The sequence below is a fragment of the Hippocampus comes genome, unplaced genomic scaffold, assembly GCF_001891065.2.
Source record: "Hippocampus comes isolate QL1 unplaced genomic scaffold, H_comes_QL1_v1.1 scaffold174, whole genome shotgun sequence".
Classification (NCBI taxonomy): Eukaryota; Metazoa; Chordata; class Actinopteri; order Syngnathiformes; family Syngnathidae; genus Hippocampus; species Hippocampus comes.
In genome coordinates, this window is record NW_017805983.1 from 739,781 (window position 1) to 753,849 (window position 14,069).

The 14,069-nt window shown below is 43.4% G+C and overlaps 1 protein-coding gene across 3 annotated transcripts in view; it reads left to right on the top strand.

Annotated features, from left to right (window-relative positions):
• Positions 1-1,013: 1,013 nt before the first annotated feature.
• The window catches only part of LOC109528703 (receptor tyrosine-protein kinase erbB-4), a 168,366-nt gene continuing 155,310 nt past the window's right edge, over positions 1,014-14,069 (top strand). For all 3 annotated transcript variants that reach the window (XM_019891625.1, XM_019891628.1, XM_019891627.1), the window contains exon 1: positions 1,014-1,371. In XM_019891625.1, coding sequence (XP_019747184.1) covers positions 1,308-1,371 — 64 coding nt within the window. In that variant the 5' untranslated portion in view covers positions 1,014-1,307. The remainder of the gene's footprint in view (positions 1,372-14,069) is intronic.

Here is a 14,069-nt window from a genome sequence, read left to right on the forward strand (position 1 = left end):
AGTATCATATAGCATAGCATAATATAGTGCAGTATAGCGTTATGCAGTACTGTATAAACCCAGACAAGTAGACTCCACTTATATATAAATATATAATATATAAATAATAATAAAGGTACTGTGTTGCCTTCACAGTTGAAGTCCTAAGTTTAACATAGAACATTTACATTTAATGGACTAACAACCAATTCATAGAGACTGAGGATAATTAATTTAGACAATCAGTCACCACCAATTTATTTTTAGTTTTATCTTTTTATTAAGTTAGTAAGTTTAGCTCACAAAATGTACATATGCAAAAACAAATAAACAACAAACCATTTAAGTGAGGGTTTCTTTTTGTAGGCAAAGTATAGCCTTGGGACCACATGGCCGTTTTTTAGTCCAGCACACTGAGCATCAAGAGCCAATTTTCTTCCCCTGAAAATCGTTAGTTAAAATGTATGTATTTTGCATTTATTTATCTCATTCAATATCCACTCAACTGATATATTGTACTGTATACAATCAAAAGCATTAAACATTTGGTTAAGTCTTTATATCTACCTTCATTGTGAATAATGAAATACAAAACAATTAGAATGGATGACATCTTTATTTAACACGATACCGATTCATGGTTTACTTATGTAGCGGCACAGATTTTACAAGTTGTTGTTGTGTTTTTTTAACTTAATGCATGAACTGGCACGAATTTTATACACTTAAAAATCAAATGTGGCCCCTTGAACACAAAAGTTCGCCCACCCCTGTGCTGCCCTCGAGTCATTCAAGCACTGGAACTTTGCCCTACGTGAAAACATGCATATGTGCTCAGGTGGCCTTTAAACCGCAAGTGACGAGGTCAGGTGTGATCACCTACCACGGAAACTGATCGTTGACGTAGGCAGACCTTCAAGCGAAGCCAAGGGTTCCTAAAAATGTCTATTAGCCGCTGTAATAGGCTGCGTGAAGTGTCAATCACATTGTGGAGGCGTGTTCACACCCAGCGCTCGCAATCTCAAGCGCACGCCCGGACTCGCGCGCGCGCCCGGCCACAAACACCGAGTCAGCGTGCGGGAAACTGTCTCACAGTCTTCACAGTGGAAAGCGATCCGGAGCAGCAGCCTGGGAACTAGTAAACAAACACAGCCAAGTTGCGCGTAAAGGCTGTGCGCTGCGCCGGGGCTGCGCGACCAAGCGATTAGCGATAAAACGAGCCTCGCTCTATTTTCCTCGATTATTGTACACTTGAGACAGGACCGGGATATCCTAATTGGACATGTGAGTTGCAGGAGTTTAACAAGACTATTAGCCCACGCTCCAAGATGAAGTTCCTCGCCTGCGCCCTCGCCACTTTGCTGCTCATCCCATCCGGTGCAGCGCAGTCAGGTGAGTGTTTTCTGCTTGGGCTGGCGCCCAAACACCTTCGTTGAGTGGAATCACCCGCTCAGCCTACTGATTGGCTCATTGTCGATTCATTAGCGTGGAAAAGAAACTTGCTCAACTTCAACGCTGACGCAGCGCAGCTCAACCCGCTGCCTCTGTTCTGTGTCAAATGCTTCTCAAACTGCACTTGTTCGTCGAAATTCACTTACCGAACTGTTGATCCGATAATCTCTTTTGGATGCTTCGACTATTTACAAGTACTTTTCGCTAGTTTATGATTGGAATTCTTCCCTGAATATTTGAAATATTGAACCATCTTGTTATCACCATGCAGTAATTCGTGAATGGGGCAGTTTGTGGTCTATCCACTCGTCATTAAAAACATTTTCTTCTGTTCGTTGGTCCCCAAGCTTTCTCAGAGACTTCAATCACTTCTCATTCTGCTTTTGCTCTGTTCAGGAACATTTGGGTCGAATGGGCCACACGATTTTCTCTCCAAAGTGCTACATTCTAGCTTTGGAAATGCACAACAAACTATAGAAAACAAAATGTCAAGCAGAACAAGTGAAATACGTTTGATGACACTGAGTCGCTGTGCAGGAGGGCTGTTCAGGTGCGCGCGGGCGCACGCGCGCACACACACACACACACACACACACACACACACACACACACACACGCACACTGGAAGCAACTGAATGCAGCCTATTCGACACATGCATTAATGGATGGGTGCGAGCGCGTGTACGTGGAGAAAAACTGACAACCGCACTGTTTTGCTACGCGTGCACACCCAGCCAGGATATTTGTAACACAGATTCCACCCAGCAGCCCTATGGTAACTTTGTGGGTGTTAATGAGGACTGCTCAATTCATGACAATGATTATCATGTTGAACTAAATGAGAAGATTTCAAATGGTGTTTGTTGCAAAGAATCTCATCTGTGTGTTCACTCGTGTGCTTGTGAGTGTAACGTGTAGAAATTCCCAGTTGTTCTGTGGGACTGATGTAATATATTATGAAATTAAACAAATATGCCATGAATTTCATATGTTAAATTTTAAACATTGAAAGCGTGAAAGGTCACATGCACACAATATTTTGCCGGCAAAGGCCGATATATACTATTTGTTTTTATTATTTAGTATTAAATAATTGTATTCACTGGTGGAGGTTTGCAACAATAAGGTATTCTTGATAAGATGCGTTCTAATCCTTCTCAACTCTTCACCATCGGCAAGGCTCCATTAACAAATTTAAGGGTTTTGTTATTTGTCATTTTCATGAATCACCTGGACATTTAGTTGGAGCATTTAATTACTGTGCATGTGCGCATGTTGGTGTGAGTGTGTGAGGGAGAGAAAGGAACAAATGCAGCTTTGGCATGTGCGTGTTTGGGTGACATTTGAAGACAGACGCCTGTGCAGTGGTGTGGGATGGGGGATGGCGCGGCGTTGGGGGCGCACTTGCTGAATGCCAGTTTCAAATTACCGTCAGCTTGTCAGCTGGCCCACACGGGGCTGACCAAGACTTTGGAGATGACTGGCAGAAACAAGAATTTATTACAAGCTAATTAAGCTTTTTTTTTTTCTTGATAACATCAGTCTAGACTGTCGAGACCTTTATGTGACAGCATGACGGATGAGGGGGACGTAGGGGCAATTCTATCATGCTCCAAATTAGTCAGCATTGCGATCAAAACTGGATATCTGAGCTCTGTGACCCACGTGAAACTTCTTGCTCATATGATATGCCGCCGTGATTGTGAAGGATTTGCCTCTCATGGGGGCGGATAGAAAAGGCGCAAAACAATACTTCTTCTAGTTGATTGGGCTTCATATTTAGGAGAGGGCTTTGCTGCCTCTGTCCAAGTTAAAGGACTTGATAATGAGGCGTCAGGCGATCCATATGATCAATTTCTGAATCGCAAGAATTAAAGGCTCTTTCTTTAGATGGTGGTAGGTCCAATTAACTTGTGTTGCTCTTCTTATAATAGAAAAAAAACCAAACGCTTTTTGTTGAAATAAACTGACCTAGATTTCACATTGAGTAAATAAAGTTGTGAGGCAAGATCCTCTTTATTTCAGTTCACTGATACTTTTTATTTGCATTCTTCGTTGTGGTGTGCATTTTTGTTTCAGTTAAAATATTTGCCTTGGCTCAAAAGCGGTTGCAAAACCCTGGACTTTGGAACCTAACCCAGACATGCAGAATCACAATATGCAGCTGCAACAGCTTCAGCCGGTGATGCCCATTGATGGGTAGTGTGCCCACACTTACCTGGAGGGCAGCGGCCTGGCACGGGGCAAGGTCATAAAAGGTGAAAGGGGCAGCTTCAACTTTTGGACTCATTTAGAAACCACAAATCCACTTTTGTTTCTCACACAGACTCTCTCCGTTCGGTTTCTTCTCAACCACCGGAGGGTTTGTTGAGCCCACCACTTGCGATTTCGCTCAGAGACAAACAACTTCATACTGTGGCTGAGACAAACACATATGCACACGTCTCTCGCGTATTCCTTTCTTCCCCCTCTGTCTTCCTTACAGCATGTATTCGTTCTTTCTGTATTTTGTTAATCTCCTAATACATGTATTTAATTAGAGGCGGCCCGGTGGTCAAGTGGTTAGCGCGTCGACCTCACAGTGCAGAGGTACAGGGTTCAATTCAAGCTCCGGCCTTCCTGTGCGGACTTTGCATGTTCTCCCCGGGCCTGCGTGGGTTTTCTCCGGGTACTCTGGTTTCCTCCCACATTCCAAAAACATGCATGGTAGGCTGATTGAACACTCTAAATTGTCCCTAGGTGTGAGTGTGAGCGCGGATGGTTGTTTGTCTCTATGTGCCCTGCGATTGGCTGGCAACCAGTTCAGGGTGTCCCCGCCTACTGCCCGAAGACAGCTGGGATAGGCTCTAGCACCCCCCGCGACCCTAGTGAGGACAAAGCGGATCAGAAAATGGATGGATGGATGGATGGATATTTAATTAGATGCTGGGCCGACAGGCTATTACACATTCAACTGAAAATGTTGGTTTTGACTTAGCAAATTAATTGAAAGAAATAAAAATAAACTACAACTAGAAACCTCCTTTAGATTCCAGCAAATCTTAGCCACAGTGAGAGGACGAAACAGGCATTTATTTATTTATTTCTCTCCCGCCTCCCCAAAGTTTACATCATGTAGAAACCACAAGCAAAGGATGAGATTTCGGGCATTCCGAGCACATGCAGCCTTCTGTATACAAACGTTGGCTTTGAGTTCCCACTCACGCATGTACTCCGGCACAAGGCCAGCACAGGAAGTGGGATGCCGTTCAGCTTCTTTTGACTGACAGCGTCGCCTTGGCGAGGCAGCCCCGACTCTTTCAAAACAAGTCTGGGCTTTTTTTTTTTTTTGTTTGTTTCAGTTGCCTTCCTCCAGTGGTTGACGATCGCAATCACAAAAGCTTTTTTTTTTCCGTCATTACCTTGATAAAGCTGTTTTAATGCAAGGGAGAAATGATCGCTGGCCTCTCATCTCAATATTGTGTGCGTGCGTGAGTCGATGCTCTGTTACCAGCATGACTTGCACACACCAAGACCAACCTCGCCAGTATTTCTGTGTGTGCGTTAATCCCTGGTAAAATACTGAAAAGACCTACCATAATTGGTTTCATTACACTACAAATTAAGGATATTCACTGTTCCGAGGCGTTCATACGAGAGCCGCCTTAATCAAGCCCTAACTCTGCCTGGCACGGAGTCAGTGTGTTATTCTGTGGTCATAAGTGTGTGTGTGTGTGTGTGTGTGTGTGTGTGTGTGTGTGTGTGTGTGTGTGTGTGTGTGTGTGTGTGTGTGTGTGTGAGAGAGATTGATATTCTGTATGCTCGAGCATGTGCACATTTATTTCTATCAGACGATTTCTGACAGAGCTCGTCAGTGTCTGCCGTCCTCAGTTCCTTATTGAATATTTGCCACAGTGGAAGAGATGATTGTTTTGCTCAGCCGTCAGCCATGACAGAGAAAGACCGCTCCGCAAAAGCACTGAAATGTAATATCACAGAGCGTTCATAATATCATGGATCACCGGGAGGGCACAAAGACGCATCGATCTGCTTAACAAGACACTCGCATTTGGCTCCTTCTACAACCGCTGTAGTCAGTCGTCCCTGCAAAGCCGCAAACCCAATAACTGAGTTGTGATGCGCCGGGAAATATAAAACATATAAACTGAATGCGATTGTTTCCAAAAACCATTTCAAGTTGAATTCCATTAGCTGCAGTAAAAAGCCATTTCAAATTTAGATAAAGACTCTTGTGAGTAACAGTAATATTGGAACCCTCCACAGCTCTTTAAATGGCAGCTTGGATTGAGCTCCGGGAAGTTAATTTCAGAGTGAGGTTAGAAGTGCCCGAGAAGACGAGCTCTGGGAAAGCGTCGTACTTCTCACTTGTGACTTTTTATTTTCTTTTTCAATTGGCTTGTGTCAGCAGTTCTTAATTATAGTTTGTTTGTGTGAAATGAGAGTGATGGGTAAAATTGGCACAGTTCTGCACAAATATACTGTATGACAGCCAAGTGTGTATCTCTTCAGTGTGTGCGTGCCGTGTGTTTATAGTCGGTATAATTGTCGATGGATGAGTCCAGTCAGGGGACAATATTCTTGCGGACCTTCTCTTTAAGTCAGCCTGTAATAAATGAGGAGCCGCCAGAAAGTGGCAGTCATGTCAGCTGTCCGCTGACAATGTGGGTAGTGAGACGACGCTGACAGGTGGGAGGTGCACAAAATGAGTGAAAGAGATCGCCGATGAGCACGAGAATTATGGCACGCCAGTCCAGCATGATTGTGCATCTGGCAGAGAAGCCGCCATGTTTCTTATCCTCATCGCCTGCACCCCCACCTCAGTTCTTCACCTCTCTTTGTTTCACTGAAGTGACCTTGCAGTCCAGCAGAAATATGGCCACTCCTACGGCGGCTTTAAAGGTACATAAAACTTGTGCATGCGTGCGTGCTTGCGTGTGCGTGTGCGTGTGCGTGTGTGTGTGTGTGTGTGTGTGTGTGTGTGTGTGTGTGTGTGTGTGTGTGTGTGTGTGTGTGTGTGTGGAGGGACCTTGGGCCCAGCTTTGCTGTGGTTGTGTGAGCACGAGGAAGCAAGTCACTTTTAGCGGCAAGAAATAGGGAAGCTGAAAAACCTGTGAGAATCTGTTTGCGCAGAAGCAAGTTTTTTGTTCTAGGCCACATTTATTTGTGTGCAGAGGCCAGTCAAATGCCTCTTTGCTCCCCTGCGTTTTGGCCCGTAAAGCAACTGGAGATCGCTCTTGGCAAGGTGAAAGCAGGGTGATGGTGTGATCGTCGGTAAAATGCAGATGAAAACAAGGGAGCTGGTCTAATTTCACCTGCTCGGGTGTGTGTGTGTGTGTGTGTGTGTGTGTGTGTGTGTGTGTGTGTGTGTGTGTGTGTGTGTGTGTGCATGCATGCATGGGTATGTGTGCGCGTGTGTGCACATAATAGGTTAAGGTGGACTGAGTGAGAGAGTGTGCTGCCCCTGAGGAGTACAGCTATCATCGTCGCTAAACGTTCCAATTAATCAATGCCGGCCACACTCACACTTTGAGCAGGGATGGGCAAGTGGGACCCTCTGCGAGTTCAGCCTCTTGATAAATTCCCTCCCCCAAAAAATATATTTTTATATGTGTACTATATGTATGTATGTTGGTATGTATTTATTACAACCCCCCCAAAAAAACTCTCCAAAACATTAATGCAAATTCAGTATAAGTTCTCCATGAAAAACGAGGAGGAAATGGGTGAAGAAAACTTGCGGGAAATAATTGCATTATTATTGGCACACAACAAATTAATGGATTGCGAGTTTTCAAATTAGTCAGCAATAATAGTTTGTTCAATTATTGTTCAAGTGAGTGTAAACAGGGCAGCGGAATTATTGCAAAATCTCAACGTTTTTTATTACACATGACAATTTGACTTTTCGGTACAGATTTTAGCAAGGGTCAGGTGAGGTGACACACATGAGTTGCTTTCGCGGGCCACATAAAATGACGTGGCGGGCCTCGAGTTTCACACCTTTGCGCGACTACAACATGAGGAGGCCGAATATTTTTTTGCAGATGTGGAATGATATGCATGACGAACATAGTTCCTTAATAATGTGCAAATGTTGAGAAGTTTTGTGCCATTCTTGAATGATCTTTTTTTTTTAATGCAAGACAGCCCTTCGTACAGGATTGTGGTAATTTCGTATCGTGGTTATTTCGTTGTTTGCTTCAAACCCTTTGTTGTTGGGTTAGGATTGTGCATTTTTGATATGTGCATTGAAAAATGAAATTATCCCAAATGAAATCTATTGAGACAACATATATTCCACATATGGAGGTATTTTGTCCATATTTAAAATATTTTTGTCATCCATCTGGTTCGGAAGTTCATTGTCCTATGTGGCCCCCTGCATTTAAGTTGCCCATCCCTGGTTCTGATGTTTGAGGTTTTGTGAGAGGTTCTGTTTGTGAGATATATTTGTCACCAGTCCTTGGACAGACAGTGTGCAAGACCATTCATGGCTACTTCATTCCATATTCACTCATGCAAACATAAACACAAAATGAAGTTCATATTCCGAAAGGGTTCTTTGGTTCAGCAAACATACAATCAAACACAAGCTTTGCTGACGGTTTCATGTCCTCGATGCACAAGCAGTTCAAAGTTCACGTGTTCGAAAGAGTCGGTGCTGAAGCCAGAGCCGTTATCTCTCACGGCAAATGTTTCACACCTTGTCAAGGAGCACAGCAACTCCCATGAGGAATTGCAACACTTGAAAGCCCTGATCAAATGTTCCAAATGATATTGTATCAATGAAATGCTAAAACCCTTGTTCAAACAACTTTTCCCGAAAAGCAGAATGTATAAACGCAAAGGCAGAGACTCTGGTTTAAACATCTTCTGAGGTCAAGTTCTTGCCAACATTAAATCTTTAATAACTTGGCAAGCACTGTTTTAAGGAACGTTTTAACATTTGACTGACGTTAGGGTGAAAACAAATGAACTGCTGTTTCAATAGAATGTGGAACCATTTGCTCTCGTGTGACAAGTGACAAAGAGCTTGGAAGGTTAACCACATCACATAAAGACGCGTGCATATACGTGATACATGTTTGAATTTTTAACATTGTCAACCTTTTATACAAGTGGAGGCGTTTCTTGCCGTTACAATGAAACAAAATTTGTATTCTCACCCAGAACATTGATGTGCTTGACAACATGACAAATGTGCATTGGTGTGGGTGTGGGAGTTTTACAAGATATGGTTCTTAATTTTTTTTTTTTCTTTGAGTGCAGATTCTTTGTTTTGTTTGATTTTCCTCAGCACCCAGGACGAGACGTGCTGATTATTTTGCGACAGTGAAATAAGTTCAATTTTCATTACGTCTCAAAAATCGTGAATTGCATGATTTCTACCTGCTTGTTGCCTTGTTTAGTCTGGGCTCCGCGGGGACCCATGGCCTATTTGTTTGTTGACTGAGTTGATAGAGAGAGAAAGGTAGGGAACACATCTCTGTGTTTTTCAGCTAATTTGCTATTCATTATAGAAGTGTTGTGTGCAATCTAGTTGTAAAATTGCAGTTAAAGTCAAATAAACTTGATTTTACACAAACAACAAAACACCCGCTTCGAGTTATAAGCATTCCTCCAACTAGCAGCTTTCCGTTAGAGCCGGAAATGAATGCAAATACAATACATTCAGACAGCAAATTTCCCACGCAATGATTTCTATTGTTTGTGCTCATTTATTTGAGTCTTTGCCCCTTGAAAAACATCCAGATCCTCTACAACAGCGTTTTGCAACTTGGATCATGTCTCGGCACCCGTTTTACCTTTTCTTACAGCAGACCACCAAAAACAAAAATGTCACAAAAAGTATGGAAACTGAATTAATGACAGTCTTGTTTCAATTGACTCATACTTAACTTCCTCACTGTGAAACGTGGGCCTGTGTGGCTCCTTGCAAGAAGCCAAGATTTATTGAATGGCAACAGGTGGATACACGGGTTCGCTGTACTGTCTTCCATCTAACGGAAGGACATTTTGATTGTAGAAAAACACATGCTATAATCAATAAATACACATTTTCTGACAAATTGAGTGTAATTGAGTCCCCAACACTGTCCCTGAACTGGGACATCCTTGGAGAAATGCCGACGCATGCCCTCAAAAAAGTGAGAGATCTTCTGTGGGAGGGGATAAAAGCACCTGGTGCTAAAAATCCATGATCAAATTGCTGCTCACGATCATGTTTCGACAACTTTCATTGTCATTAGTGCTGAGTGTACTATTGACAACAACACAACATCAAATCAGAGTAATGCACTTTCCATTGCTTTACAATGTGTTTCGGGTGATTTACGCCTCCAGCATTCATTTTCACACACAACCAAGCTGATCCTGAAGTACTTGCAATAGTTAAGTCCCGACCGCGCTTCCCTGCAGATGGGTGACGTGCGAAAAGCAGAGGCCGTCCAACATGGGGACACGGAGACATTGAGAGATGAGGGATATAGGGCACAAACACATTTTCATTGTCCGGCTCATGGCTCTCTGTGCTGTGCACTTGTCACGCTGCACTCCATCATGACTTTCTCAAAAGGTTTTCATATCTTAGAGCAACAAGGCTTGCTTATTTATGGATTTATCAAAACGGCCAATGCCTGGTCACACACCTTCAGACTCAAACCATGTTGCAAATATCGGAATAACCCTCAGCTTCATGAACGAAAGCGAAACAGCTAAAATCCTGCAGCCCCCTCCCCGCCCCGTTCTCCTCATCCACTTTCTTATCAGAGCATCACGTCCCGAGCCTTCCTTAGACCTAGGCTGTGCCCGTATGTGCTTGCTATCATAAAGACGGGCGTGCACCATGTGTTGTATGATGCAGAATGCATGCTTGTGTGTTTGTGCGTGTGCATGCTGGCAGGTCTTGTTGTGAGTGGCAGGAGCAGGTGGTGCGAGCCACTGCTTCCGTGCACAGACTCTCCTAAACAGTCACTGGAGATCACTCTGTTGGTTTCATCACACGCCAGTGCAGCTTCACACAACTCCGGCCATGGCTTCAACTGTGCAAGTGATATTTTGAACAACGTTCCACTGTTCCGCAAGCCATATTTTCTGTCCTTGCATTTTTAGAAATCTTCACTAAATTTTGGATTGACCGGTTAGCTCATCTGCCTAAAAGTGCAGAGGTGCAAGGTTTGATTCCGGCTCCGGCCTTCCTGTGCGGAGTTTGCATGTTCTCCCCGTGCCTGCGTGGGTTTTCTCCGTGTACTCCGGTTTCCTCCCACATTCCAAAAACACGCATGGCAGGCTGATTGAATACTCTAAATTGTCCCTAAGTGTGTGTGTGAGCACGGGTGCTTGTTCGTCTATGTGTGCCCTGCGATTGGCTGGCAACCAGTTCAGGGTGTCCCTCGCCTAATGCTCGAAGACAGCTGGGATTGCCTCCAGCACGCATCGCGACCCTTGTGAGGAGAAGCGGATCAGAAAATGGATAGATGCATGTATAATTACTATCATCACTGTATTTTGAAGGTTCTAAGTCAGGGGTGCTCATTACGTCGATCCTGATCGACCGGTAGAGCTAAGACTCGTCCCAATTAGATCCGAAAAGTGTAGAGGAGAAAAAAAAAAACATTTGTGTGGCTTTGTACATGTTAGTAATACATTTTTTGTGTCAATGTACACTGCACCCCAATCATGCTATCAGTCTCATTTTCCCCCCAAAAATATTTTAAAAATAAAATAAAATAAAGCAGGTAAATCTTTAACCTACGGTGGCGCGTGACCTACGTCAGCGGAAGTTGTTAGCGCTCAGCAGTCTGCAATTGTAGCTTGTGATCAGAGCTGTTACGCTATATCTTTGATCGTCATTTTTCTCATTCAGAGTTTGCTTCGTGTACAATTCACCGAGGGCACGGGCAAAGAATAGGACTCTAGAGGGCTGAGGGAAGCACTTTAAAACGGTACGTGTGAGCTACGATAGTCAACAGGCTGCAAAAGTGCATCGCTTGCTTCCGTGTTTGGCTTCTCATCATGGCGGGCGCGCGTGTGTGCGTGCGTGCGCGGTAAGGGGCGATCCCGGGAGGTTGGTTGAACGAAAAGTCGATCTTCGGTCCAAAAAGTTTGGGCACCCCTGTTCTAAGTCAAATAAAAATGTCATCAATCTCGATACAGATGCGATTCAAGATGAACAACCATCATAATTGAACGGTGGCTGAAATTTTGTCTAGGTTTCTGTGGTAGCATTTCTAAAAAGTAGCTCCCAATCAACTCTAAATCATGTCTAATATGCATGAAAATTTTGAGCATCCTTGAGTCTCATGAAAAGCACCATATAAATCCAAGCCATTTTTATTTTTGCTGTTATTTGATATGCTTTTAATAGTAAGTAGGTGAGTGAGTGGGCAGAGCAAATATGAGTGGCCATGCATGCTTGGATGCTCTTGAGCCAACAGTCAAGCATTTCCACGTTTAAAAAAAAAAAAAAAAAAACATTTAAATTATAATCTCAGAATTTCACGTTCTCTCCATCTCTCCATCAATGAAAGATGACATATGTTACAAATGAATTGTCTCTGGAGCTGAACTATTACCATCACATCATTCTTTCACTTGATGATTTGCTTCAAATACTGCAATGTTGTGTTTTGGAATCATAGTTTGTCATAGAATGTTGGTTGAAACGATTCATATCGGCAATTCTAATCATTTTTAGGGGCGCTTCAGTTATTCACAGTAATTCGCTATATGTGTTCCGACTTGTTTCCCAACCCTTGTAAATCGTGAGGTTCCGCTGTGCACATCTGTTCACTGTTCCAACACTTGGGTAACTGCTCCATATTGTCACACCAGTGCCGCTTTGAAGGCAGTAATAATTTGTGAAGTCACCATTCTGAGGGTGCTAAATTTCCACACCTAACCATTAACCCACCCCTTCTGAAGGCTTTTATTCGCCTTGGAGTGGCACCTTGATTCCAGATATATGCTCCCACCAAGGGAGCCCCTTCTTGAACGCGAACTAGTGGCAGCTCACACCTCGACGTGGAGCCATTCAGAGTAAAGCCAGTTTCAAAGATGAAAATGGGAGACGCCATTAAGTACCAATTAGGGTGCAAGCTAATCTGTATGTTTCCTCATTTGAAATGCTGCAAGTGATTAAATAGTGCTAAATAATGAAAAAAAAATATTGCTCTGCTGTCCAAAGGGTGCAAGTGGTGAACTGTGAGCATGCCCATCACAGACATCACAAACAATTGTCACATTCGAAGTCAGTGTGTGAAGTGCCTTCAGTAGCAAGCTGCTGCAGCATCCGCGTCAAATTTACTGCTTCCATTCTCAGAAGCCATGAACACAACATGAACTTAAAATTAAATTGCTGCATGATGCAGTTACTGCTCATTTGGCTGTGTGTGCCTGTATAATGAGCATCTGTGCTTTTTTATTTTTTTCATGTAGTAGCATTATTACTTTCAAACGGTGCACCTGTCTGTTTTCGGAAGCCCCTTTTTGAACACCCATCCCACTGTTGGCTTACCAGCTAAGTAGCAAATAAACTACAAATGCATGTGTGTGTGTGTGTGTGTGTGTGTGTGTGTGTGTGTGTGTGTGTGTGTGTGTGTGTGTGTGTGTGTGTGTGTGTGTGTGAAGGAAACGTTCTGCTGGGAAAATAGTGCTACTAATTAGTGGAATTAGCCACAGATCAAAAGATTCAATTAGAAAGCTGTGTGGTTGCACACAAGAGGCGAGGGAAGCTGAGACATGGCGTGCGCCTCCAAATTTCATGCTGGAAGGGACGTCATGCAGAGAATATATGCAGGTAACCCGTTGGCTGTTGACAAGTTGCTGTGGGAACATTTTGGATACCCCCGTCAATTTCTAACTGCAATATAAAAGCACATGTGTAGCCGGCACCCTTTGCAACAAGCGAGTAAAGCTGCATAACCAATTCCATTCATTTCTTCAAAGACTCCCAAATGGACGGACATCACCAAATGAAACATGGGTGTTAATTAGTTATCAACACACACACACACACACACACACACGCTACTCAGTGATTCGCGTAACTTGATTTTCCTTGCGCTTCTGCTTCCAGTGTGTGTTCTCCAGTTCCAGACCTAATTAAACACATAATTAAGTGTGTGTGTGTGTGTGTGTGTGTGTGTGTGTGTGTGTGTGTGTGTGTGTGTGTGTGTGTGTGTGTGTGTGTGGGGGGGGGTGCATACTGTGCACTCTGTCACAGCTTGGACCAGCATGGCCAATTCACAGCACTGCTAATTTGCCATTCAAACACCACATGTTTGACTCCTCCTCATTAAATTGTGGCAGCAACAACACACACACACACACACACACACACACACACACACACACACACACACACACACACACACATTGTTGATAAGTTTAAAGGTTATTGTCAAACCGTCAACTTTTTTCAAAATACAAATCACAAGGAAACAAAACGTAACGGAAAGTGAAAGAAGACGATTTGTCGGCAAAGTAATCAATCAAAACAAACCAAAGACAATTACACATTGAGTTAAAAAATGATACATATATATATATATATACGAACCAACCAGATATCGTGATCATAGATAAAGGGCAGAGGAAAGCCGTTGTAGTGGATGTAGCGGTCCCAAGTGATGGAAACA